A 25,286-nucleotide genomic window follows, 5' to 3' on the forward strand; every position below is an offset into this window, starting at 1 on the left:
GGTTTAGAAAACCATCTCTCAAACATTCCAAGAAATCCTCTTCCTCAGCACCCCTGCCAGTTTGGTTCACCCAATCTATATGTAGATTGAAGTCACCCATTATAACTGCTGCACCTTTAGTGCATGCATTTCTAATTTCCTGCTTGATGCCATCCCCAACCTCACTACTGCTGTTAGGTGGCCTGTACACAACTCCCACTAGCGTTTTCTGTCCCTTAGTGTTTCGTAGCTCTACCCATATCGATTCCACTTCCTCCAAGCTAATGTCCTTCCTTTCCACTGCTTTAATCTCCTCTCTAACCAGTAACGCTACCCCACCTCCTTTTCCTTTCTGTCTATCCCGCCTGAATATAGAATATCCCTGGATGTTGAGCTCCCAGCCTTGGTCACCCTGGAGCCATGTCTCCGTAATCCCAACTATATCATAATCATTAATAACTATCTCCACATTTAATTCATCCACCTTATTACGTATACTCCTTGCATTGAGACACAAAGCCTTCAGGCTTGTTTTTACAACTCTCTTACCCCTTGTACGATTATGTTGAAAAGTGGCCCTTTTTGATTTTTGCCCTGGATTTGTCTGCCTACCACTTTTACTTTTCACCTTGCTACCTGTTGCTTCTACCCTCATTTTACACCCCTCTGTCTCTCTGCTCCTGCTCCCATCCCCCTGCCACATTAGTTTAAATCCTCCCCGACAGCACTAGCAAACACTCCCCCTAGGACATTGGTTCCATTCCAGCTCAGGTGCAGACCGTCCTGTTTGTACTGGTCCCACCTCTCCCAGAACTGGCTCCAATGTCCTAAAAATTTGAATCCCTCCCCCTTGCACCATTTTTCAAGCCACGTATTCATATGAAATATCCTCCTATTCCTACTCTGACTAGCACGTGGCACTGGTAGTAATCCAGAGATTATTACCTTTGAGGTCCTACTTTTTAGTTTATCTCCTAGCTCTCTAAATTCACCTTGTAGGACCTCATCCCGTTTTTTACCTAAATCGTTGGTGCCAACGTGCACCACGACAACTGGCTGCTCACCCTCCCCCTTCAGAATGTCCTGCAGCCGCTCAGAGATATCCCTGACCCTTGCACCAGGGAGGCAACATACCATCCTGGAGTCTCGTTTGCGGCCGCAGAAACGCCTATCTATTCCCCTTACAATTGAATCCCCTATCACTATAGCCCTTCCACTCTTTTTCCTCCCCTCTTTTGCCGCAGAGCCACCCACGGTGCCATGAACTTGGCTGCTGCTGCCTTCTCCTGATGACGCATCTCCCCCAACAGTATCCAAAATGGCATATCTGTTTAGGAGGGAGATGACCGCAGGGGACTCCTGCATTACCTGCCTACTGCTACGCTGGCTAGTGGCCACCCGTTTCCTTTCTGTCCGCTTATCTTTTACTTGTGGTGTGGCCAACTCGCTATACGTGCTATCCACGGCCTTCTCAGCCTTGTGGATGCTCCAGAATGAGTCCAACCTCAGCTCCAACCGTTCAATGCGGTTTGCCAGGAGCTGCAGCTGGACACACTTCCTGCACACGTAGTCATCAGGGACACCAGAGTCCAGAACCAGGGGTCACAGCTTAAGGATAAGGGGGAAGTCTTTTAGGACCGAGATGAGAAAACATTTCTTCACACAGAGAGTGGTGAGTCTGTGGAATTCTCTGCCACAGAAGGTAGTTGAGGCCAGTTCATTGGCTATATTTAAGAGGGAGTTAGATGTGGCCCTTTTTGCTAAAGGGACCAGGGGGTATGGAGAGAAGGCAGGTACAGGCTACTGAGCTGAATGATCAGCCATGATCATATTGAATGGCGGTGCAGGCTAGAAGGGCCGAATGGCCTACTCCTGCACCTATTTTCTATGTTTCACCCACCACCCTCTGTGCAAAACAAAACATTTGCCCTGCAAATCTCCTTTAAACCTTTCCCCTCTCACCTTAAAGCTTTGCCCTCTGGTATTTGAAAGCTGTGCCCTCTAGTATTTCCCTTCTTGACCTGGACTGGAGTCATAATTCCGATTCCACAGGGGACAAATGCTTTCTAAACCCAGTCAACCTCTTAGGTTTGAATAGTAAGAAGATAACTGCAGATGCTGGTACAAATCGAAGGTATTTATTCACAAAATGCTGGAGTAACTCAGCAGGTCAGGCAGCATCTCAGGAGAGAAGGAATGGGTGAAGTTTTGGGTCGAGACCCTTCTTCGGACTGAAGAAGGGTCTCGATCCGAAACGTCGCCCATTCCTTCTCTCCTGAGATGCTGCCTGACCTGCTGAGTTACTCCAGCATTTTGTGATTAAATATCTTAGGTTTGAATGCTGAACTACAGATGCTCCTCGACTTATATTGCACGTATATTGCTTAACATTTGCTAAACTTATTACATGTTACACCCTACCGCACCTTATATTTAATTACATTATTTCTTTTATTTTAAAAAAAACTAAAAAAACGGCACTACCGACCGATGCATTTGCAATATGTTAGCTCTCATTGCTGTGCAATAACTTGCTGTCTAGATTGCACTGTACACTGCTTTGACCGTATTGTCATTGTTTTGTCTATATTGTATTAGAGGTCAGTTTGTTTAATTCAGTAGATTAGGTTTAGCTTGTTATGGATAAAGGTTTATCCTTTGTAGTGTCCGCTGTGTGTGATTGCATCATCTGGACTGCTTTAATTTCGCTGTACTTTGTGTCGTGACAATAAAGGTTTTTTCACATTTACGTTTTACATTTACGAAGCTTCGACTTACGATATTTTGACTTTACCATGGTGCAGAAATGATGCACATTCAGTAGAAACCGTGATGTTCCTTCCGTAGGTTAGGTGGCTATGATGTTTGGTAGGTTAGGTGTATTAAATGCATTTTCGACTTACGATATTTTCGATTTACGATGGGTTTATCGGAACGTGACCCCATCGTAAGTCGAGAAGCATCTGTGTTGACTAGAAACTCTTGGTATATTTGGATCTGTTTTTGAGAATGACATTGGAGATTTGTTTTAATGCTTTGAATGGTGCTGTTCCCACAGTGTTTCCATGTCCCCTACTCTGCACTGACCATGTTTCTAGCCGGTGATCAACATGACCGAGATTCTGCAACAGCATACAGTAGGTGTCTATTTGCCCCTGTCAAGGCTTAATATTATTTTGGCTCTACCCTGAATATTCCCCGTGGTTCGCCTTTCCTTGCGTCGTCCATCCATTTTGCATATTTTCTTTGTTTTTGCGTATTTTCCCCAGGGTTGTGGAGTCTAAAACTAGAGAGCACAGGTTTTAGGGGTGGTGAATCTGTGGACTTCATTGCCACAGACGGCTGTGGCGATCCAGTTAACGGATATTTCTAAGGCGGAGATTGACAGATTCTTGATTAGTACGGGTGCCAGGGGTCACAGGGCCAAGGCAGGAGAATGGGGTTAGGAGGGAGAGATAGATCAAACATTATTGAATGGTGGGGTAGACTTGATGGGCTGAATGGCCTAATCCTACTCCTATCACATGACTTATGACATGATTTAGATTTCAATTTAGAGATGCAGCGCAGAAACAGGCCCTTCGGCCCACCGGGTCCACGCCGCCCAGCGATCCCCGCACATTAACACTATCCTACACACACTAGGGACATTTTTTACATTTTGCCCAGCCAATTAACCTCCATACCTGTACGTCTTTGGAGTGTGGGAGGAAACCGAAGATCTCGGAGAAAACCCACGCAGGTCACGGGGAGAACGTACAAACTCCATACAGATGGCGCCCGTAGTCAGGATCGAACCTGAGTCTCCAGCGCTGCATTCGCTGTAAGGCAGCAACTCTACCGCTGCGCCATGATTGAATGGGGGAGTTGACTTGATGGGCCGAATGGCCTGGTTTGCTCCTTTGACTCCTGTAGGTGACGATTTGGGTTGGGACCCTTCTTCAGACTCCACATGGTGCTGGAGTAGCTCAGCGGGTCAGGCGGCATCTCTGGAGAACATAGATGGGTGACATTTTCGGGAAGAGAAACCTGAAACGTCACCCATCCGTTTTCTCCAGAGATGCTGCCTGATCCTGCTGAGTTACTCCAGCACTTTTTAGTCCTTTTGAATGTAACTATAGGTTTACAAATATTATTCCTGTGCTCAGACTTGGGAGCAATTCATGCCCGTATATCTGTAGCTCTCAGAGATCAGGACATGACATAACATGCACGTACTTTGTGTGTAATGCCACACTTGAGTACTTTGTTGAGTGGGGCAGTGGAATAAAGAGCTTGTCACATGGAAAAGATGAACACTGAGATGTGAATGGTGACATTAATGGGTTCATAAGTTCCAGGAGCAGATTTAGGCCATTCGGCCCATCAAGTCTATTCCGCCATTCAATCATGGCTGATCTATCTTCCCCTCTCAACCCCATTCTCCTGCCTTCTCCCCATAACCCCTGACACCCATGCTAATCAAGGATCTGTCAAACTCCGCCTTAAAAATATCCATTGACTTAGCCTCCACAGCCGTCTGTGGCAATGAATTCCACTGATTCACCACCCTCTGGCTAAAGAAATTCCTCCTCATCTTTCTGAAGGTGCACCATTTTATTCTGAGGCTGTGGCCTCTGGTCTTAGACTCTCCCTCCAGTGGAAACATCCTCTCCACATCCACGCTATCAAAGCCTTTCACTCTTCGGTGAGTTTCAATGAGGTTTCTCCTCATCCCTCTAAACTCCAGCGAGTACAGGCCCAGTGCCCCCAAACGTTCATCCTATGTAAACCCAATCATTCCTGGGATCATTCTCTACAGGCATGGGGCCCAGTATTGCTCACAATACTCCAAATGCGGTCTGACCAGCGCCTTCTTAAGCCCCGGCATTGCATCCCTGTTTTTATATTCTAGTCCTCTCAATAGGAGCAGGGAGGTACAGGGCACTGGTGAGACCACACCTGGAATATTGCGTACAGTTTTGGTCTCCTAATCTGAGGAAAGACATTCTTGGCATAGAGGGAGTACAGCGAAGGTTCACCAGATTGATTCCTGGGATGGCAGGACTTTCATATGAAGAAAGACTGGATAGACTCGGCTTGCACTCGCTGGAATTTAGAAGATTATGGGGGGACCTTATAGAAACTTACAAAATTCTTAAGGGGCTGGACAGGCTAGATGCAGGAAGATTGTTCCCGATGTTGGGGAAGTCCAGAACAAGGGGTCACAGTTTAAGGATAAGGGGGAAGTCTTTTAGGACCGAGATGAGGAAACACCACAGAGAGTGGTGAATCTGTGGAATTCTCTGCCACAGAAGGTAGTTGAGGCCAGTTCATTGGCTATATTTAAGAGGGAGTTAGATGTGGCACATGTGGCTAAAGGGATCAGGGGGTATGGAGAGAAGGCAGGTACGGGATACTGAGTTGGATGATCAGCCATGATCACATTGAATGGCGGTGCAGGCTCGAAGGGCCGAATGGCCTACTCCTGCACCTATTTTCTATGTTTCTATGTTTCTTAAAGAAACGCCCGCATTGCAGCACGGTGATGTGGTGGCAGAGCCACTGCCTTACAGCGCCAGAGACCCGGGTTCGATCCCGATTATGGGGGTTGTCTGTACAGAGTTTGTACGTTCTCCCCCTGACCTGCGTGGGTTTTCTCCGAGATCTTTGGTTTCCTCCCACGCACTCCAAAGACCTACAGATTTGTCGGTTAATTGGCTCGGTGTTAATGTGAATTGGGGCCCGTGGGTTAGTGTTAGTGTGCGGGGATCGCTGGTCGGTGCGGACTCGGTGGGCCGAAGGGCCGGTTTCCGCGCCGTATCTCTAAACTAAACTCATCGCTCGTGCCTTTCTTACGGCCGATCTGACGTCTTGCCACGGTCTTCTTGCAGGAATGGGAGTGGAGGTTGTCGCCACACTGGCCGGCGCTGCTATTCAGGGCCAGATCGTGGGGGCATACCATACCCAGACGATGGAAACCTGCCACATGATCCAGAATGGGACAGCACTCAACACCACCACTGCACTGGTGAACAGCCTCAACAACACGGTCAGTGGTGTTTGCGAATCGCCTCGGTGCTCTCAGTGGCGTCTTGCCGATTATGGTGCTCGGGATAAATTCAGAGATGAGTGGACGTGACAGTGAAAAGCTCAGTGCCACTGGATGTCGTGAATTAAAAAGCGCCCTGAAGACAGCAGCAATCTTTTCTTAAATTACTAGGGGGGGAAAAAAACCTGCAGATGCTGGTTTAAATCGAAGGTAGACACGAAATGTTGGAGTCTTTTTCTTTCGCGTCCATCATCCACGTTTCAAATGTTCGTCCGTCCTGAAAAGGACGGAAGCTTCCGGCCACAGTCAGTGGGAGCCATCACTTGTGCAGTAGACGATGGTGGTAGCAGAATTAGCTCAGGACACTTCCAGTTTCCAGCCCCGCGACGTGGGCACTTCTGCTATGGGGCCAGTACTGGAGTAACTCAGCGGGTCAGGCAGCATCTCGGGAGAGAAGGAATGGGTGACGTTTCGGGTCGAGACCGAAGAAGGGTCTCTATCCGAAACGTCACCCATTCCTTTTCTCTCCCGAGATGCTACCCGACCCGCTGAGTTACTCCAGCATTTTGTGTCTACCTTTTCTTAAATTAGACTTCCAGTGCCTTTTGAAGCAGGTAGCTGCTGAATGACTCCAGCATTTTGTGTTCTTGTAAGCTCGTTACTTAGCAAGCAGAGCTTAATTTTAGTTGAGAAGCACAGCACGGAAACAGGCCCTTCAGCCCACCGAGACCCTGCTGACCAACGATCGCCCGTACACTAGTTCTGCTCGACGTGCTAGGTGCGATTTACACAAGCCAATTTACCTAGAAACCTGTGCTGAGGAAACCGGAGCACCCGGTTATATGCAAGTTGAATTGGTAGTAAGGAAGGCAAATACAATGCTGGCATTTATTTTGAGAGGACTAGAATATAAAAACAGGGATGTAATACTGAGAAAGGAACTGCAGATGCTGGTTTAAACCGAAGGTAGACACAAAATGCTGGAGTAACTCAGCGGGACAGACAGCATCTCCGGAGAGAAGGAATGGGTGACGTTTTGGGTCGAGACCCTTCTTCAGACGGTCTGAGGAAAGGCCTCGACCCAAAAGGTCACCCATTCCTTCTCTCCCGAGATGCTGTCTGTCTCGCTGAGTTACTCCAGCACTTTGTGTCTATCTTCGATGTAATGCTGATCAGTCCGCATTTGGAGTATTGTGAACAATCTTGGGCCCCATAACAGATTATAGTATTGATGCTGGACATTTGACAAAAGACAATAGCTGCAGGAGGAGGCCATTCGGCCCTTCGAGCCAGCACCGCCATTCAATGTGATCATGGCTGATCATTCTCAATCAGTACCCCGTTCCTGCCTTCTCCCCATACCCCCTGACTCCGCTATCCTTAAGAGCACTATCCAGCTCTCTCTTGAATGCATTCAGAGAATTGGCCTCCACTGCCTTCTGAGGCAGAGAATTCCACAGATTCACAACCCTCTGGCTTGGGGAGTGGAAAGGAGGGAGCATGAAATACCGGATAGACTCGGCAGGTCAGGCAACATCAGTGACGAGTGAAAAAGAATGAACCATTCAGGTTGGTGACCTTTAATCGGGACTCGGGGTAGTCATGAGTTTGCGGCTCATGCAATGCTGGGTGGAGAGAAGGAAAGGGAGGGTTTGTGATGGGCTGGAGATCGAAAGATTGATTGGTTTGTGGTGATGCTCACTGTAAGAAGACAACAACAAAACCTTATCACCATCCAACAGAAGGCATTGCAACTTGCCCTGCTGCGGATTACAAGCATTTTCTGTTTTCATTGCAGTATTTACCCAAATATGTACATTCCTCAAGTCATAGAGTGATATAGCATGGAAACAGGCCCTTCGGCCCAACTTGCCCACACCGACCAACATGTCCCATCTACACTCGTCCCACCTGCCTGCGTTTGGCCCAGATCCCTCTAAATCTGTCCCATCCATGTACCTGTCTAACTGTTACCTTAAACGTTGCAATAGTCCCTGCCTCAACTGCCTCCTGTGGCAGCTCGTTCCATACACCAGCCAACAAATGTTCCTCCTCAGATTAAATCTTTTCCCCTTCACCTTAAACCTATGCCTTCTGGCTCTTGATTCCCCCAACTCTGGGCACGAGACTCTGTGCATCTACCCGATCTACTCCTCTCGTGATTTTGTACACCTCTACGATCACTCCCTCATCGTCCTGTGCTCCAAGGAATAGAGTCCCAGCCTGGTCCACCTTGCCCTGTGGCTTGGACCCTCGAGCCCTGACAACATCCTCGGAAATCTCATTTTCACACAAAGGGTGGTGGGTGTATGGAACAAGCTGCCGGAGGAGGTAGTTGAGGCAGTTACTATCACAACATTCAAGAAACATTTAGACAGGTACATGGATAGGACAGGTTTAGAGGGACAAACACAGTCAGATGGGACTAGTGTAGATGGGGCATGTTGGTTGGTGTGGGCAGGTTGGGTCGAAGGGACTGTTTGGCTCTAAGCCAAATGTGTTTAATTGCAACAGAACGGAAATTGAGAAATCAAATTCATATCTGTAATGTAGAGCGAGAATTAAGGTAGAGGAAGCAGATTTTAAAGTTTAAAACTTTAGCAGTATGATCCAAAGCTGTGATGGATCCATCTCAATGTATTAGGAATCAGGCTTATTATTGACACGTGTTCTGAGGTACAGTGAAAAGCTTCCGCGCCCCCCTGGTAACCCAACAAATTAGATAATGCTATACATGAATACAATCGGGCCAAACACAGGTACAACAGAGAAGAGAAAGATATCAGAGTGCAGAATATAGTTTCTCAGCATGGTGGCGTAACAGTGACAAAGAAAAAGCCACGGTAGACACAAAATGCTGGAGTAACTCAGGCAGCAGCATCTCTGGAGAGAAGGAATGGGTGGCGTTTCAGGTCGAGACCCTTCCTCAGACTGAGGGGGTATCGGGGAAGTCCAGGAAAATGCTGAAATGTACTTAGCAGGTGAAGCTACATCAATGAAAACGAGTTGGCAATAAAGGTTGAGAATGCTTCAGGCCTGAGCTACGGGGGGGGGGGGGGGGGGGTTGTAGATTGGGACTCCACCTTGGGGCACAGGAGGGTGAGGGGTGATCTCACAGAGGTGTATACAATTATGAGAGGAATAGATCATGTAGATGTACAGAGACTTGCCCAGAGTAGGGGAATCGAGGACCAGAGGACACAGGTTTGAGGTGAGGGGAGTGATATTTAATAGGAATCTGAGCGGTAACTTTTCCACACAGAAGGTGGTGGGTGTATGGAATGAGCTGCCGGAGGAGGTAGTTGAGGCTGGGACTATCCCAACGTTTAAGACGCAGTTAGACAGGTACATGGATAGGACAGGTTTGGCGGGATATGGGCCAAATGCGGGCAGGTGGGACTAGTGTAGCTGGCCGATGTGGGCCGAAGGGCCTGTTGCCACACTGTACCACTCAGCAAGGCAAATAGCGGTCCCGCCGTTGGAAGGTGATGAGGACTGTTACTCCCCTCGTTCAGTCGGCATCAGATAAACAGGCACCAATAAGTGGAATAGGCTCTTGATTGAGATGGTGAAGAATAAAATCTTTGACGTTTTTCCCGATTGAAAGATGCATTTTGGAAACAGGCCCTTCGAGTTCACACCGACTGCCGATCACCCGTTCAGACTAGTGCTATGTTACCCCAACTTTCTCATCCACTCCCTACACACCCAGGGCAATTTACAATTTGCCTACACACCTGCGCGTCTTTGAGACGTGGGAGGAAACCGGAGCACCCGGAGGAAACCCACGTGGTCACAGTGAAGAAGGTGCAAACTCCACACAGACAGCGCCCGAAGTCAGGATCGAACCAGGGTCTCTGGCGTTGTGAGGCAGTGGCTCTACCAACTGTGCCACCCTCGACAGTAAAACCATCGAGTAGATTGAATTTTGTTTTAAGCAGACAATAACTAGGACCTTCCTGTTTAGTCATAATGATGTAAAAGGACTTTTTCCCCGTGTCGTGGGCTTGGGTTATTAATACCAGAAACGTCTTTTTCTATTTCCGCAGAAATGGGCATACATGCTGGCAGCAATGGTGATTAGTAGCCTTTACTTCCTCTGTGCGTTGATTCTATTACTTGGAGTTAAGGAACGCACAGGTATGTTGCTTGGATATGACTGCTGGGCAAAGATTCGAGGCTGATAAATGAAATTTATTCTCAAGCTAAAATTATCAATTGCTACCCGGATACTGGTGTATGGAATTGTCTTTAGTTTAGTGATGCAGCGCGGAAACAGGCCCTTCAGCCTAACGAGTCCGTACCGCCCAGCGATCTCCGCACACTAACACCATCCTACACACACTATGGACAATTTACAATTTTACACCAAGCCAATTAACCTACAAACCCGTACATCTTTGGATGTGTGGAGGGAAACCGAAGATTTTTTTTTTTTAGATTTAGAGATACAGCACAGAAACAGGCCATTCGGCCCACCGGGTCCGTGCCGCCCAGCGATCCTCGCACATTAACACTAGTCCTACACCCACTAGGGACAATTTTTACATTTACCCAGTCAATTAACCTACCTACCTACCTGTACGTCTTTGGAGTGTGGGAGGAAACCGAAGATCTCGGAGAAAACCCACGCAGGTCACGGGGAGAACGTACAAACTCCGTACAGTACAGCACCCGTAGTCAGGATCAAACCTGAGTCTCCGACGCTGCATTCGCTGTAAGGCAGCAACTCTACCGCTGCGCCACCGTGCTGCCTCGGATCTCGGAGAAAACCCACGCTGGTCACAGGGAGGACATGCAAACGCCGTACAGACTGCACCCGCAGTAAGGATCGAACCCGGGTCTCTGGCGCTGTAAGGCAGTAGCTCTACCGCTGTGCCATCGTGCATTTTTTGCATTACTCGTTCCACTATCAAAGGCACCAATAGGCGGTGCTGCCCCAAAAAGGCAGCCAGCATTATCAAAGACCCACACCACCCTGGCCACGCTCTCTTTCACTCTTGACATCAGGAAGAAACCTGTCTAAATATATTGCAACGTTTAAGAAACATTTAGACAGGTACATGGATAGGACAGCTTTAGAGGGATAGGGGCCAAACGCATGCAGGTGGGACTAGTGTAGATGGAGCATGTTGGCCGGTGTGGGCAGGTTGGGCCGAAGGGCCTGTTTCCACACTGTAAGACTCCATGACTCTCTAAGAAGGTTCAGGAGCCTGAAAACCGTGACCCCCAGGTTCAGGAAAAGCTTCTTCCCAGCAATTATCAGGCTCTTGAACACGACACAACACTAACCTCAGCAACTGTGGATAATGATCTTCTATGGACTATGTCTTTGACTGCGCGCTAAAGACCTCTTGTTTTTTGCACCAGTGTTACGGCTATTAATTTATTGAGTTTTTGATTCTAATATTCATCTGTGTTTTATTGCGTTTACAGACCTGTTATGCTGCTGCAAGTACGTACTTTAGTTGTCAGTACATAGACAATGAAACAATCTTGAACTGTTAAAGAGTCTATTGCTTCACCAGAACAGCTACTTTTTATACATGACCCCAGCCATTGAAATTTACGACATAGTTTTGTATAAGACAGCAAACAAATTAGATTAGACAAGTTTAACCTTTACATATTTTCTGATTCAAATACACCCAGTGAACCAGTTGTGTGTATTTGGGTGAAATAAAGACACAAAGTGCTGGAGTAACTCAGCGGGCCGGGCAACATCGTGGAACCCACAATGTCGTCTATCCATGTTCTCCAAGGATGCTGCCTGACCTGCTTGAGTTACTCCAGCACTATGTGCCTTTTTTCATTTGTAAACCAGCATCTGCAGTTCTTCGTGTATTTGGAAGACGTTACTTGTAGATTAATTAGCACTTTTGGTTTGGTTATTGCAGTCTGCTATACTCCCAAGGAGCATTTCCACGTGTCGTACTTGACGGGCTTGAAGCTAGTAATGAGTCACAAACCGTACCTGAGTCTCACCTTTGGCTTTCTCTTCATCTCCTTGGCTTTCCAGGTAACTCGAGTGACTATGTTGCAATGTATTTGTCTGTTGCCGTTGGGCTTTTGCATCATTGGTAAATAAAAGAACCCAGAAATCATGTTGTTCAGTATTAGAGTCACAGAGTCGTACTGCGTGGAAACAGGCCCTTCAGTCCAACTTGCCCACACCGGCCAACATGTCCCATCTACACTAGTCTCACCCTCCTGCGTTTGGCCCATAACCCTCTAAACCGGTATTGTCCATGTACCTGTCTAAATGCTTCTTAAACATTGCAATATAGGAAAATAACTGCAGATGCTGGTACAAATCGAAGGCATTTATTCACAAAATGCTGGAGTAACTCAGCAGGTCCGGCAGCATCTCAGGAGAGAAGGAATGGGTGACGTTTAGGGTCGAGACCCTTCTTCAGACCATAGTTCCCTACCTCAACTACCTCCTTCGACAGCAGGTTCCATACACCCACCACCCTTTGTGTGAAAATGTTACCCCACAGATTCCTATTAAAAAAAAAACCCTCACCTTACACCTATGCCCTACATAAGACTGGAAGAAACATAATCTGAAGCTAAAAATCAACAGTAGTGCAAGTGAATGAAAGACACAGTAGACTTACAAGAATGCAGATGCTGGAAAGCTGGCAGTTTGAGCAGATAGGGGCGGTAGAGTTGCTGCCTAACAGCGCCAGAAACCCAGGTTTGATCCTGACTGCAGGTGCTGTCTGTAGAGTTTTTTACGTTCTCTCTGTGACCGCATGGGTGCTCCGGTTTCCTCCCACGTTCCAAAGACCTACAGGTTTACACATTAATTGTGTCTACCAGATTTATACATTGATTGGCTTATGTAAATTTTCCCGAGTGCCGAGGGTAGATCTGGTGTACGGGTCATCTCTGGAGAACGTGGATAGAGGTGACGTTTCGGGTCGGCTCCCTTCTTCAGACTCAAAGTCTTAGGTACATTCACCAATTGAGTGAGAGAACAATGGAATTCAGCTGCCAAGTTGCTGGTCGACCAAGGAAGGCGATAGCTGGAGGCCCCACAGTAGCCTGGGCCTCGCCTAGATTGGGCACCGCTCACAACAACTGGAGCATGGGCTGGACTTGGAAAATGGCACCAAGACGTGGCGCCTCTTGCATGCAGGCTCTTAGACTATTAGTTTAGTTTAGTTTAGTTTGGAGATACAGCACGGAAGCAGGCCCTTCGGCCCACCGAGTCCGCATCGACCAACGATCCCCGCACATTAACACTATCCTGCACGCACTATTTACAATTATACCAATCCAATTAACCTACATACTTGTACGTCTTTGGAGTGTGGGAGGAAACCGAAGATCTTGGAGAAAACCCATGCGGTCACGGGGAGAACGTACAAACTCCGTACAGACAGCACCCGTAGTCGGGATCGGACACGAGTCTCCGGCGCTGTAAGGCAGCAACTCTACCACTGCGCCACCGTGCCACCCCAAAAGATTGCTGTACAACTGCTAATCGGGGATGACATACGGCGATAGACTTAGTAAGAAATGAATTTCACTGTACGTTGGCACTCTGCACATTCGACAATAAAGCACCCCCATTGAGCCTTGCCTCTTTGTCCAGTGTCCCCCCTGTCTCTGTGCCCTGTGAACTTTGGCCCATGAGTCCCATGGACCTCTGTCCAGTGACCTCAACCACCCTCTGAGCCCAATGACCCTGTGGTCTTTGGATACTCTCTCTCTGGGCACACAGACTGAACAACTATTTCTGGAGGGACCTGGAGGCCAGGGACCTCAAAACCGTAAACCAAAGCAAAAAAAATCAAACATTTGTATCTTTGCACCCATAGCATTCAGGGTTTGCTTTAACTGCTGAGATTTGTGTTTGTTAAGATTACGCTTCATTGCAAATGGCCTGGCCCATATCAAAATGTGATATGTTTAACACTTTTTCCTGTTGCTTTTCCACGTCTACAGCTCGTCCAGAATAATTTTGCTCTGTTTTGCACGCATGCTGCTGGGCTGGGCAATCACTTCCAGCACATCATCTTCGTAATCTTGGTATGTGTATCATTGCTCACATGTGCAAATGTAATTTCTCAAGGAAATCTTTCGAATGAATAGCATGTCTGTTTAAAAAAAGGACTGGACAAGCTAGATGCAGGAAATATGTTCCCAATGTTGGGGGAGTCCAGAACCAGGGGCCACACAGTCTAAGAATAAAGGGGAGGCCATTTAAAACTGAGGTGAGAAAAAAACTTTTTCACCCAGAGAGTTGTGAATTTGTGGAATTCTCTGCCACGGAGGGCAGTGGAGGCCAATTCACTGGATGAATTTAAAAGAGAGTTGGATAGAGCTCTAGGGGCTAGTTGCATCAAGGGATATGAGGAGAAAGCAGGCACGGGTTACTGATTGTGGATGATCAGCCATGATCACAATGAATGGCGGTACTGGCTTGAAGGGCCAAATGGCCTCAAACCTGCACCTATTTTCTATGTTTCTATGTAAACATATTTAAACGGTGTGCAATTTCTTAAGTCATAGTCACAATCATAATCACAATAAAACTTATTAGCCAAGTATGTTTTGCAACATACAAGGAACTTCATTTGCCATACAGTCATAACAGCATGGAAACAGGCCCTTCGGCCCAAACTGCCCATACCGGCGGCCAACGTGCCCCATCTACACTAGTCCCACGTGCCTGTGTTTGGCCTATACCCCTCTAAACTGGTCCTATCCATGTACCTGTCCAATTGTTTCTTAAGCATTGCAATAGGACAATTTTATGTACAATTGTAAAGTTTTTTTTCTTGCATTCTAGGTCATTTATTTGTTTGTACTTGGATCTTTTGATTGCATGCGTTTTAGTCAATTTGAAGATTTATGGTGCCTACGTTTTATGAATTTCAGCACCTTTAATAGCTGGACAATTTATATTGTTACCTCCTCCTCTTCCCACTGATGATTGATGTGATCTATACAAGGCACACAGATTAAATATTGGGCAAAATTATATTGTCATCCTTTAACCTGATGTTGCTGTTGAGGGTCGTAGAATTATAGAGCATGGAAACAGGCCCTTCAGCCCACCACTCCCAGCCCGACCATCGAATAACCCTCAATAGAGTCATGGAGCACCAAAAACAGAAGCAGGCCATTCAGCCCACTAAATCCATGCTGACCATCAAATAGCGCTCCATTCTAATCGCATCATTGTGTGTCAGACCCGCAGAGTTACTCCAGCATTGTGTGTCACTCCCACTAGTCTACCTGTCTCCGACTACATCCTATCTTTGTCCCGCCCCCTCCCCTGACATCAGTCTGAAGAAGGGTCTCGACCCGAAACGTCACCCATTCCTTCTCTCCTGAGATGCTGCATGTTCCACTGAGTTACTCCAGCATTGTGTGTCTACCTTCGATTTTAACCGGCGTCTGCAGTTTTTTTTCCCCTACTCATCATATTGCCTAGATCTCTGCTTAATTTCTAGTAGAAAGCAATTAGATTAGCGCATGATACATCACATCAAAACCACATTCAGAGGTTACAATACATCAAGTAATCATTATAGTACAATGTTGCATTCATTATTTACAATACTCTCCACCCCCCGCGGTGACCAGCGCCCACGGACGGCCTCCGGAGTCCCCGTGGACACCGCGTGTTCCCTCTCCAGGGGCACGCGCGCACGGACTTAGGCCCGGAAGAGGGGCAGGCAGCCGACTCTGGCAAGACCATCGACCGCCCGCTGCCTGGACCCGCGAATGGCCATCTTGGCCAGGCCCAGGAGCAAACCGACAAGGAGGTCCCACTTTCCCCCCTCCCTGCCTTGTGTCCAAACACTAGAACCGTAGGACTAAAATGCAACCAAAACTTGAGGAACAACCCCTTCAGATATTGGTACAGGGGCAGTAACCTCTCACACTCCATATACGCGTGGAACACGGTCTCCTCCTCACCGCAGAAAATACAGGCGGCCGACGAGCCTGTGAACCGACTCAAGAGTTTATTACACGCCACCGCTCTGTGCAACACTCTCCACCCCAGGTCCCCAATGTAAAGGGGATCAGCATCTCCGGAGAGAAGGAATGGGTGAGAAACCCCCACTGTGGTCCGCAATTAGATTGTTAATTTTCTTTTTTTTTCTCTCTCTCTCTCTCTCTCTCTCTCTCTCTAGGCCTCTGCAACAATCATGGTTCCATTCTGGCAGTGGGTTTTGGTGAAGTTTGGGAAGAAACTAGCTCTCTTTGTGGGACTGATCGTGAGTTAACATGTTCTGCATCAAAGCTGAAACTGTTCTCTTTCTGCACTCCCATTGCCATGGAGTGATTTTTGTACTTGTCTCTCCGATGATGAATCATTGTGTTTTAGAACGAGCAGGTGCTTGTTAACTGTTGCTCGGGGAGATGTAAGATGGTGGGGGGGTGGTCTGTCTTGTTGCTGAATATGTTCAATTGTAAGACCATAAGACATAGGAGCAGAATCAGGCCATTAGGCCTATGGGGTCTGCTCTGCCATTGAATCATGGCCAATCTATTCTTCCCTCCCAACCCCATTCTTCTGCTTTTTCCCCCATGACAATAGACAATAGGTGCAGGAGGAGGCCATTCGGCCCTTCGAGCCAGTAGCCATTCAATGTGATCATGGCTGATCATTCTCAATCAGTACCCCGTTCCTGCCTTCTCCCCATACCCCCTGACTCCGCTATCCTTAAGAGCTCTATCTAGCTCTCTCTTGAATGCATTCAGAGAATTGGCCTCCACTGCCTTATGAGGCAGAGAATTCCACAGATTCACAACTCTCTGACTGAAAAAGTTTTTCCTCATCTCAGTTTTAAATGGCCTACCCCTTATTCTTAAACTGTGGCCCCTTGTTCTGGACTCCCCCAATGACCATTCTACGCCCTTACTAATCAAGAAACTATCAATCTCTTCATTAAAAAATACCCATTGTCGGCCTCCACTGCCATCTGTAGCAATGCATTGCGCAGATTCACCACCGTCTAGCTAAAGAATTTCCACCTCATCTTTTTTTCTAAAATGGAGGGTATGAGGTGGAGAACTGAGGTCAAAAAGGCAACACAAAATCAGCGATGCATATTGATGAAAATTAGTTACTTATTCTGCATGCTTTGGTTTAGTTTAGAGATTCAGCGTGGAAACAGGCCCTTCGGCCCACTGTGTCCGCACCGACCAGCGATCACCGCACATTAACATTATCCTATGGACAATTTGTATTTATACTGAGCCAACTAACCTACAAACCTGTACGTCTTTGGAGTGTGGGTGGAAACCGAAGATCTCGGACAGGTTTAGAGGGATACGGACCAAACACGGGCAGGTGGGATTAGTGTAGACGTGGCATGTTAGTTGGTGTGGGCAAGTTGGGCCGAAGGGCCTGTTTCCACACTGTTTGACTCTGTACCTGGCTTCTTGCACATGTATTTGAACTGTGCTTTCTTTCCACATATAAATAATACTTTGGTACACTGTGGGCTGAAGGGCCTGTTTCCACGCTGTGTGACTATGCCTCTAATCTGTTCGGTATTCTGTTAGCATTGTACATTGATTCATCATTGTTTAGTTGCATTTATTTTACTGAAAGGAAATTTATGTTCTCACCAGTCGAAGGCGGGACTTTAGACGCTGACGGCCATCTTTTCTCCTGTCTTTCTTTCTCTCAGTGGTACATCCCTCCGTTGATCACCATAGTCACGGTGAACGGCAACCTGCCAGTTATTATCGTCATGGCCGTCGCTACCGGGGCCAGCCTTGCTGTTGCTTTCCTGTTACCGTGGTAAGTCTGTCCCGATCACTGTGACGTCATGCTCCAGGTAGAACCCTTGATCCAAAGATTCTCTGAGAGTGTGACAATAGACAATAGACAATAGGTGCAGGAGTAGGCCATTCGGCCCTTCGAGCCAGCACCGCCATTCAATGTGATCATTCTCAATCAGTACCCCATTCCTGCTTTCTCCCCATACCCCCTGACTCCGCTATCCTTAAGAGCTCTCTGACTAAAAAAGTTTTTCCTCATCTGTGTTCTAAATGGCCTACCCCTTATTCTTAAACTGTGAGAGTTAAACAGGCATCTGCTTATTGAATTTCTAAGGGCACGGTGGCGCAGCGGTAGAGTTGCTGCCTCACCGCCCCAGAGACCCGGGTTCGATCCTGACCAGGGGCGCTGTCTGTACGGAGTTTGCACGTTCTCCCCGTGACCTTGGTGGGTTTTCTCTGGGATCTCCGGTTTCCTCCTACCCTCCAAAGACGTACAGGTTTATAGGCTAATTGGCTAGGTAAAAATTGTAAATTGTCCCTAGTCTGTGTGGGATTGTGATAGTTCTGATCAGCACAGACTCGGTGGGATGACAGGCCTGTTTCCGTGTTGTATCTCTAAGTTAAAACAGAAATGCAATGCCGGATATCAAATTTCCATAACCGAGCAAGCCCATCCATAAAATAGTATCTTTCCTTCAAGATGTTCTACTGTTTTTGCCAGTCCTAGATTACAGACCATCCATGATGATAGACTAAATGCCCTATTCTACATCTCACACCTGTACACGCCAACTTTTTTTTAACCAGTTTTTTGATTAAATGGCAATGAACATAGTTCATTGTTCAAATGACAATTTTAACATAGTTGCTTCAGATCGACAGGGGGATAAAATGGACAAGAAGCCAAATAATAATTAGAAATGGAGCCCAAAACTCTCGACTGAAAAGTCTGCTTTTCAGCCAGGTTTACAGATGCAGCATGGGAACAGGCCCATCAGCCCACCGTGTCCATGCCGACCATCGTTTTCCCGTTCACACCAGTTCCATGTTATCCCGCTTTCTCATCCCACACACCAGGGCCAATTTTATAGGGGCCAATGAACCTATAAACCTGCCGTCTTTGAGATGTGGGAGGAGACCGATGCACCCGGAGGAAACCCACATGGGCACAGGGAGAACGTGCAAGTACCACATAGAGAGCACCAGGGGTCAGGATCGAACCCCCGTCTCTGGCGCTGTGAGATAGCAGCTCTACCTGCTGTACAGTGTTGCTCTTTGCAGACGGAAGTGTGGTTTAAGAAAGAGTTTTTTTTGCTGCCTTTGAGAAAGGTCTTTTGAAGCATTTAGACAGATATATGGTAGGTTTTGGAGGGCTGTGGGCCAAACATAGTCAAATGGGACTAGCCTAATGTACCAACCTGGTTGGCATGGGCAAGAAGGGACGAATGGCCTGTTTCGGAGCTGTAAGTACTCAGATGAGTATCTAATTACAGTTGTATTAAGTTCATAAATTCGTAAGAGATGGGAGCAGAATTAGGCCATTCGGCCCATCAAGTCTACTCCGCCATTCAATCATGGATGATCTATCTCTTCCTCCTAACCCCATTCTCCTGCTTTCTCCCCTGGCACCTGTACTAATCAAGAATCTATCTATCTCTGCTTTAAAAATATCTATTGGTGTAATTATTTCAATTGGCACATTACAATCCCCAATTGTAAATTTCCCCGGTGTGGGACGAATAAAGGAATATATATATAATCATTTTTGCAAATCAGAGCTAAGCTTCATCTTTGCTCTGGTTTTCTCCATTTTGTTTGTCCGCCAACCTGTCCTCCACACGTCTGATTGTTCTGAGTTCTATTTCCAGGTCAATGCTTCCAGATGTTGTGGATGATTTTCGAGCGAAGAATCCTCGCTGCTTGGGCCTGGAGCCGTTGTTCTACTCCTTCTACGTATTCTTCACTAAATTTGCTGCCGGGGCCTCCTTGGGCTTTTCAACCTTGTGTTTGCAGTACGTTTCCAATTTATGTTTTTATATAGAGTGATACAGTGTGGAAAAAGGCCCTTCGGCCCAACTTGCCCACACTGGCCAACAATGTCCCAGCTACACTAAGTCCCACCTGCCTGCGTTTGGTCCATATCCCTCCAAACCTATCCTATCCATGTACCTGCTGAACTGTTTCTTAAACGTTGGGATAGTCCCAGCCTCAACGCCCCCCTCTGGCAGCTCGAAGGTAGACACAGAATGCTGGAGTAACTCAGCGGGACAGGCAGCATTTCAGGAGAGAAGGAATGGGTGACGTTTCGGGTCGAGACCCTTCTTCAGGCCCGAAACGTCACCCATTCCTTCTCTCCTGAGATGCTGCCTGACCCGCTGAGTTACTCCAGCATTTTGTGTATACCTTCAATTTGAACCAGCATCTGCAGTTATTTTCCTACTCCTCTGGCAGCTTGTTCCATACACCCACCACCCTTTGTGTGAAAAAGTTACCCCTCAGACGCCTATTAAATATTTACCCCCTTCACCTTGAACCTATGTCCTCTGGTCTTCGATTCCCCTAGTCTGGGCAAGAGATTCTGTGCATCTACCCGATCTATTCCTCTCATGATTTTGTACCCCTCATCCTCCTGCGCTCCAAGGAATAGAGACCCAGTCTACTCAACCTCTTCCTATGGCTTCCTATAGCTTAGTCCTGGCAACATCCTCGTAAATCTTCTCTGAACCATTTTGTTCACTCCATCCAATTGCTTTTTGTGTTACTGTTTTAGTTATATAACCGATTTTAGATTTCACATTTCCAGGGTGGAGATACTTGATTTAAGTTATGTTCCTCATGCTTACAGCACATCTGTACCTTTAGCAATACCGTATGCTCTGTTAAAGTGGAGAAACAAGGAACTACAGATGCTAGTTTACACAGGAAGAGCACACAAAGTGCTGGAGTAACTGGGCAGGTCAGGCAGCACCTTTGGAGAACATGGATGGGTGATGCTTTGAGCCGGGACCCTTTTTCAGACTGGGTTCAGCCCACAATGTCAGCCCGCGCTGAACATGAGGCCAAGTTTAGTTTTAGTTTAGAGATATAAAGCGGAAACAGGCCCTTCGGCCCACCAAGTCTGCATCAGCAGGAATAGGTGATGTTTTGGGTTGCAACCCTTCTTCAGACTGAAAGATAGAGGTGGGGAGGGTTGGTGGGGGGGGAGGTGGAGGCAAGAAAAGGCCAGAACAAAACGGGGCCGGCAGCAGATGATCTGGGGAAGGGTGGAGCCCATAATGGTCCATTGTAGGCTGGAGAAGGTGTGCTAACGACCGGGATACAAGGATGAGAACTGTGTGACTTTCAGCTAATACCCTCTAATCCAGTTTTAATCCGGCATTCTGGTAAAACCTCTTCTGCATCCTTTCCAAAGCCTCCACATCTTTCCTGCAATGGGTCGACCAGAGCTGCAAACATCTAGGTCAGATTATTTGTTGTTAACGTGAGTGAGGAGCTGATTGCTGCTTCATGATGAGGTGTGGTGGAACAGTTAGCTTCAGGTGGATGGCCACTGGATCCTGCCACTGGCGGTCACCGTGGCACAGCGGTAGAATTGCTGCCTTACAGCGAATGCAGCGCCGGAGACCCCGGTTCGATCCTGACCACGGGCGCTGTCTGTACGGAGTTTTCACGTTCTCCCCGTGACCTGCATTTGTTTTCTCCCAGATCTTCGGTTTCCTCCCACACTTCAAAGACGTACAGGTTTGTAGCTTAATCGGCTTGATGTAAAATGTAAAAATTGTCCCTCGCGGGTGTAGGATGGTGTTAATGTGCGGGGGTCGCTGGTCGGCGCGGACCCGGTGGGCCGAAGGGCCTGTTTCCGCGCTGTATCCCTAAACTAAATGCTGTACCTTTGTGGGGATGTACAACGTACTTCATAGTTCGACCCTTTGTGCATTGAAACGTTTTCTGAATTGCCTGATTTGCCAACCGTCCCAGGGTTCACGGGGCTTACGTTATCTGTGTGTCTGTTCAGCTTTTCAGGTTACAGACCGGGAACGTGCGAACATATTCCCGCTGTGGCGATGACCCTGAAGGTGTTGATGGCGCCAGTCCCAATTATGATGGTGCTGATCGGATTGGCGATATTCTACTTTTATCCGATAAACGAGGCGCGGAGGAGAGAATTAAAGACGGAGCTTGAAGGAGTTGTGTAAGTGTGCGGACTATTCATCTCGTTGTAATTTTTAGCTTGGGTCTTTGGTTGAGATGGGAGATTGCACGGGGGGATTGGCCAAGTGAAGTGGAGGAGAGTTGTGTGCACGGTGGTTTGATGGCCTCCTGGGCACGGCACCCTTGGCAGCAGCTCCATAAGGGACAGAGGGATATGTATTCGGGGTGGCATGGTTGCGCAGCAGTAGAGCTGCTGCCTCACGTCTCTAGAGACCCCTAGTTCGATACTGAACTTGGGTGCTGGCTAGGTGGAGTTTGCACGTTCTCCTATGTCCGCATGGGTTTCCTACATATCCCAAAGGCAGGGCGATACTCTGCAGCCATGCAGCGGTAGAGTTGCTGCCTTACAGCAGCAGAGCCCCAGGTTTGACCCTGACCACGGGTGCTGTCTGTACCGAATTTGTACGTTCTCCCCGTGACCTGCGTGGGTTTTCTCCGGGCGCTCTGGTTTCCTCTCACCCACTCCAAAGACGTACAGGTTTGCAGGTTAATTGGCTTCGGTAAAATTGTAAATTGTCCCTAGTGCGTGAAGGATAGTGTTAGTGTGCGGGGATCAGATCGCTGGCCAGAGTTGATGGTGCCATAGAATGAATCATCCCTTCTGTTATTGCACAACAACTTTGATTTTGTAATAAACTGTCCCAATGTGGTGAGAAATGAACTTCTTTTAAATATTGAATAGCTGTTAGATTTTGATTAGTACGGGTGTCAGGGGTTATGGGGAGAAGGCAGGAGAATGGGGTTCAGGGGGAGAGATAGATCAGCCATGATTGAATGGCGGAGTAGACTTGATGGGCCGAATGGCCTAATTTTGCTCCAATCACTTGTAACCTTATGATTGCAACATCATATTTTGCTAAGGCAGTTCTTGCAAAAGAACATTGGGCCATAGTACTTCTTGTGAGCAATTGTGTTGTGCAATAAAGCTGGCAGTAACGATGATGACCATTTAACAAAGGATGCTGGAGGAACCGAGCGGGTCGCAGAGAGAGAGAGAAGCTTTGTGTTGTTGTCCCCGATTGTGTACAGTTGCTCATTGCATCGTCCTTTCACCAACAATGCCTTTCTTTGACAGAAAAAGCTGGGAAGTGGAAGTCGATGAGAACACACTTTGAAACCAGAATGCACAAAATCCTTTGTAAGATCTGTGACTTGTGCGGATTCTGGCTTCAGGCTGGAGATTGAGATGCCGGATTCCTGCGATGCAGGTGTGAGGACAAGTGGCCATCAAGGAGGCGGTTCCTCCTGTAAATAACCAAATCAGACTCGTCACCGAGCTGCCGCTGAGAGACATGGAGACTGAAGCACACCTGAACGAACCAAGCCTTACTTACCTCGTCACCGACCGTGGCCAAAACAACGCAAAACCAAAATAAAGAACATTTGTTTTTTGTTTTGTTTAAAAAAAAAGTAAAATAAAACCTGTTTTTCTAGTATATGTCAAACCATGCACGAACTCAGTCTTCGGCTTGCAGGAAAAGTTTAATAAGAATTCCTCATTCCGTGAGCAAAGCAGGAACTCAGCAGGTCAGGCTGCAGCTGTGGAGGGAATGGGCAGGCCCCGATTCAAGTCAGGACCCTCCTTCAGACTTGAAATGTCTCGACCTGAAACGCCTGTCCATTCCCTCCAGAGACACCACCTGACCCACCTGAGTTCCTCCGACATTTTGTGTTTGCTCAAGATCCCAGCATCTGCAGTTCATTGCACCCACGGTACTTTGAATGGAGATGTGGGAGCTCAGGTCATTACTTACACTTTGTGCCTTCCATGTGCTATGTCTGGGGAACTATTGATAAGGGAGAGAGTAGAAAATGTAATGCCATTAAATGCGGCTGATATTTTTTTTATTATTTCTCGTTTATAAAAGCAGGATTTAATATCCAACCTCGGTTCAACAGATGTGTGTGCGTGCGATAAATGAATTGAACCACAAGAGAAATCAGGAAGAAATATCTAATTATAACTGAATTGTGCTTTATAAATCCACAGTGAAGAGAGATTCATTGCGTGTGAATTTCTCCACTCGAGGGTATGTGCAAATAAAGGAAAATAAGGTATTATATTATTGCAGCTAACATTAATACAAATATATCAAAAGCACTTAATCCAGCACATGCTGGCCCAAACATCGCTCAGCAATCTTTTTAATACTATTCGGGGGGGTGGGAGTGGCTGAAACGTAGGGGGAGGGGATCTGAAATACTTTTTTGCTCTGGTTTCTGCATTGAGCTGTAACCTGGTACTTTGGAAGCCAATTATTCACAAAATGCTGGGGTAACTCAGCAGGTCAGGCAGCATCTCGGGAGAAAAGGAATGGGTGACATTTCGGGTCGAGACCCTTCTGAAGAAGAAGAACTTGGGTGCCCTTCTTCTGAAGAAGGGTCTCGACCCGAAACGTCACCCATTCCTTCTCTCCCGAGATGCTGCCTGACCTGCTGAGTTACCCCAGCATTTTGTGAATAAATACCTTCGATTTGTACCAGCATCTGCAGTTATTTTCTTATACTACTTTGGAAACCAAGTTCACTTAAAAAAAAAAGATAATGAAGTTCAATTCAAAACCTCTCAGGGAGGTGGGGGGGGGGATTGTTTTTTTTGCACAATTACCTGAGAAATAGCTCAGTAACCCATTGCAATAAATTTCTGAATGTGCACAAGTATGAAAGTTCTCTTAAAAACAAAAGCAATGTGTAATAGGAAAAAACTGCAATTAGATGATTAAGCTTTTTATTTATATTTTGGTCTGGTTGCAATGTGTTTAGCATTTTCTGACAATGATACATGGTGTCAAGGTGGGTTTTATTTTGTCACATGTACCAATTAAGGGACAGTGAAATTTGAGCTAAGCTCTCGATTTGAAGGATGACCTACACTGTTTTTGTTTCATTGTTGTAATGGATGGCGATTCTGAGAATATTCTGTGATATTAGACTTCTCCACAGAGCACTGATGTGTTTCATGCTACTATTAGCTTTGCGGACAGGAAGCCAAAGTACACCGATCAGCCAAAACATTATAACCTGATGAGCCAAAACATTATGACCACCTGCCTAATATGCTGTTGGTCCTCCGTGTGCAGCCCCATACGCAGCAGGGTGCGATGCACTGTGTATTGCGACACATTCCTCCCGTGACCACCATTAACATTTTCTGTGACTTGTGCCACAGTAGACCTTCTGTCGGTTCGGACCAGACAGGATAGCCTTCGTTGCCCTCGCGCATCGATGAGCCTTGGGCGCCCAACACCCTGCCTGTCGCCGGTTTGTGGTTTGTCCCTCCTCGGACCACTGTCGGTAGGTACTCACC

General features: G+C 47.1%; 1 protein-coding gene across 1 annotated transcript in view; it reads left to right on the top strand.

Moving 5' to 3' along the window:
- LOC144604702 (sodium-dependent lysophosphatidylcholine symporter 1-like) overlaps nucleotides 1-24,248 on the top strand; it is a 40,453-nt gene extending 16,205 nt beyond the window's left edge. Inside the window, exons 5-14 of the mRNA XM_078419349.1 lie at nucleotides 3,038-3,116; nucleotides 5,853-6,010; nucleotides 10,060-10,150; nucleotides 11,908-12,029; nucleotides 13,967-14,050; nucleotides 16,168-16,251; nucleotides 17,674-17,786; nucleotides 19,636-19,779; nucleotides 21,783-21,959; nucleotides 23,055-24,248. Of these exons, the coding sequence (XP_078275475.1) occupies nucleotides 3,038-3,116; nucleotides 5,853-6,010; nucleotides 10,060-10,150; nucleotides 11,908-12,029; nucleotides 13,967-14,050; nucleotides 16,168-16,251; nucleotides 17,674-17,786; nucleotides 19,636-19,779; nucleotides 21,783-21,959; nucleotides 23,055-23,094 (1,092 nt within the window). The 3' untranslated portion in view covers nucleotides 23,095-24,248. The remainder of the gene's footprint in view (nucleotides 1-3,037; nucleotides 3,117-5,852; nucleotides 6,011-10,059; nucleotides 10,151-11,907; nucleotides 12,030-13,966; nucleotides 14,051-16,167; nucleotides 16,252-17,673; nucleotides 17,787-19,635; nucleotides 19,780-21,782; nucleotides 21,960-23,054) is intronic.
- The last annotated feature ends 1,038 nt before the right edge of the window (nucleotides 24,249-25,286 follow it).

Source organism: Rhinoraja longicauda, chromosome 22, assembly GCF_053455715.1.
Source record: "Rhinoraja longicauda isolate Sanriku21f chromosome 22, sRhiLon1.1, whole genome shotgun sequence".
Lineage (NCBI taxonomy): Eukaryota > Metazoa > Chordata > Chondrichthyes > Rajiformes > Arhynchobatidae > Rhinoraja > Rhinoraja longicauda.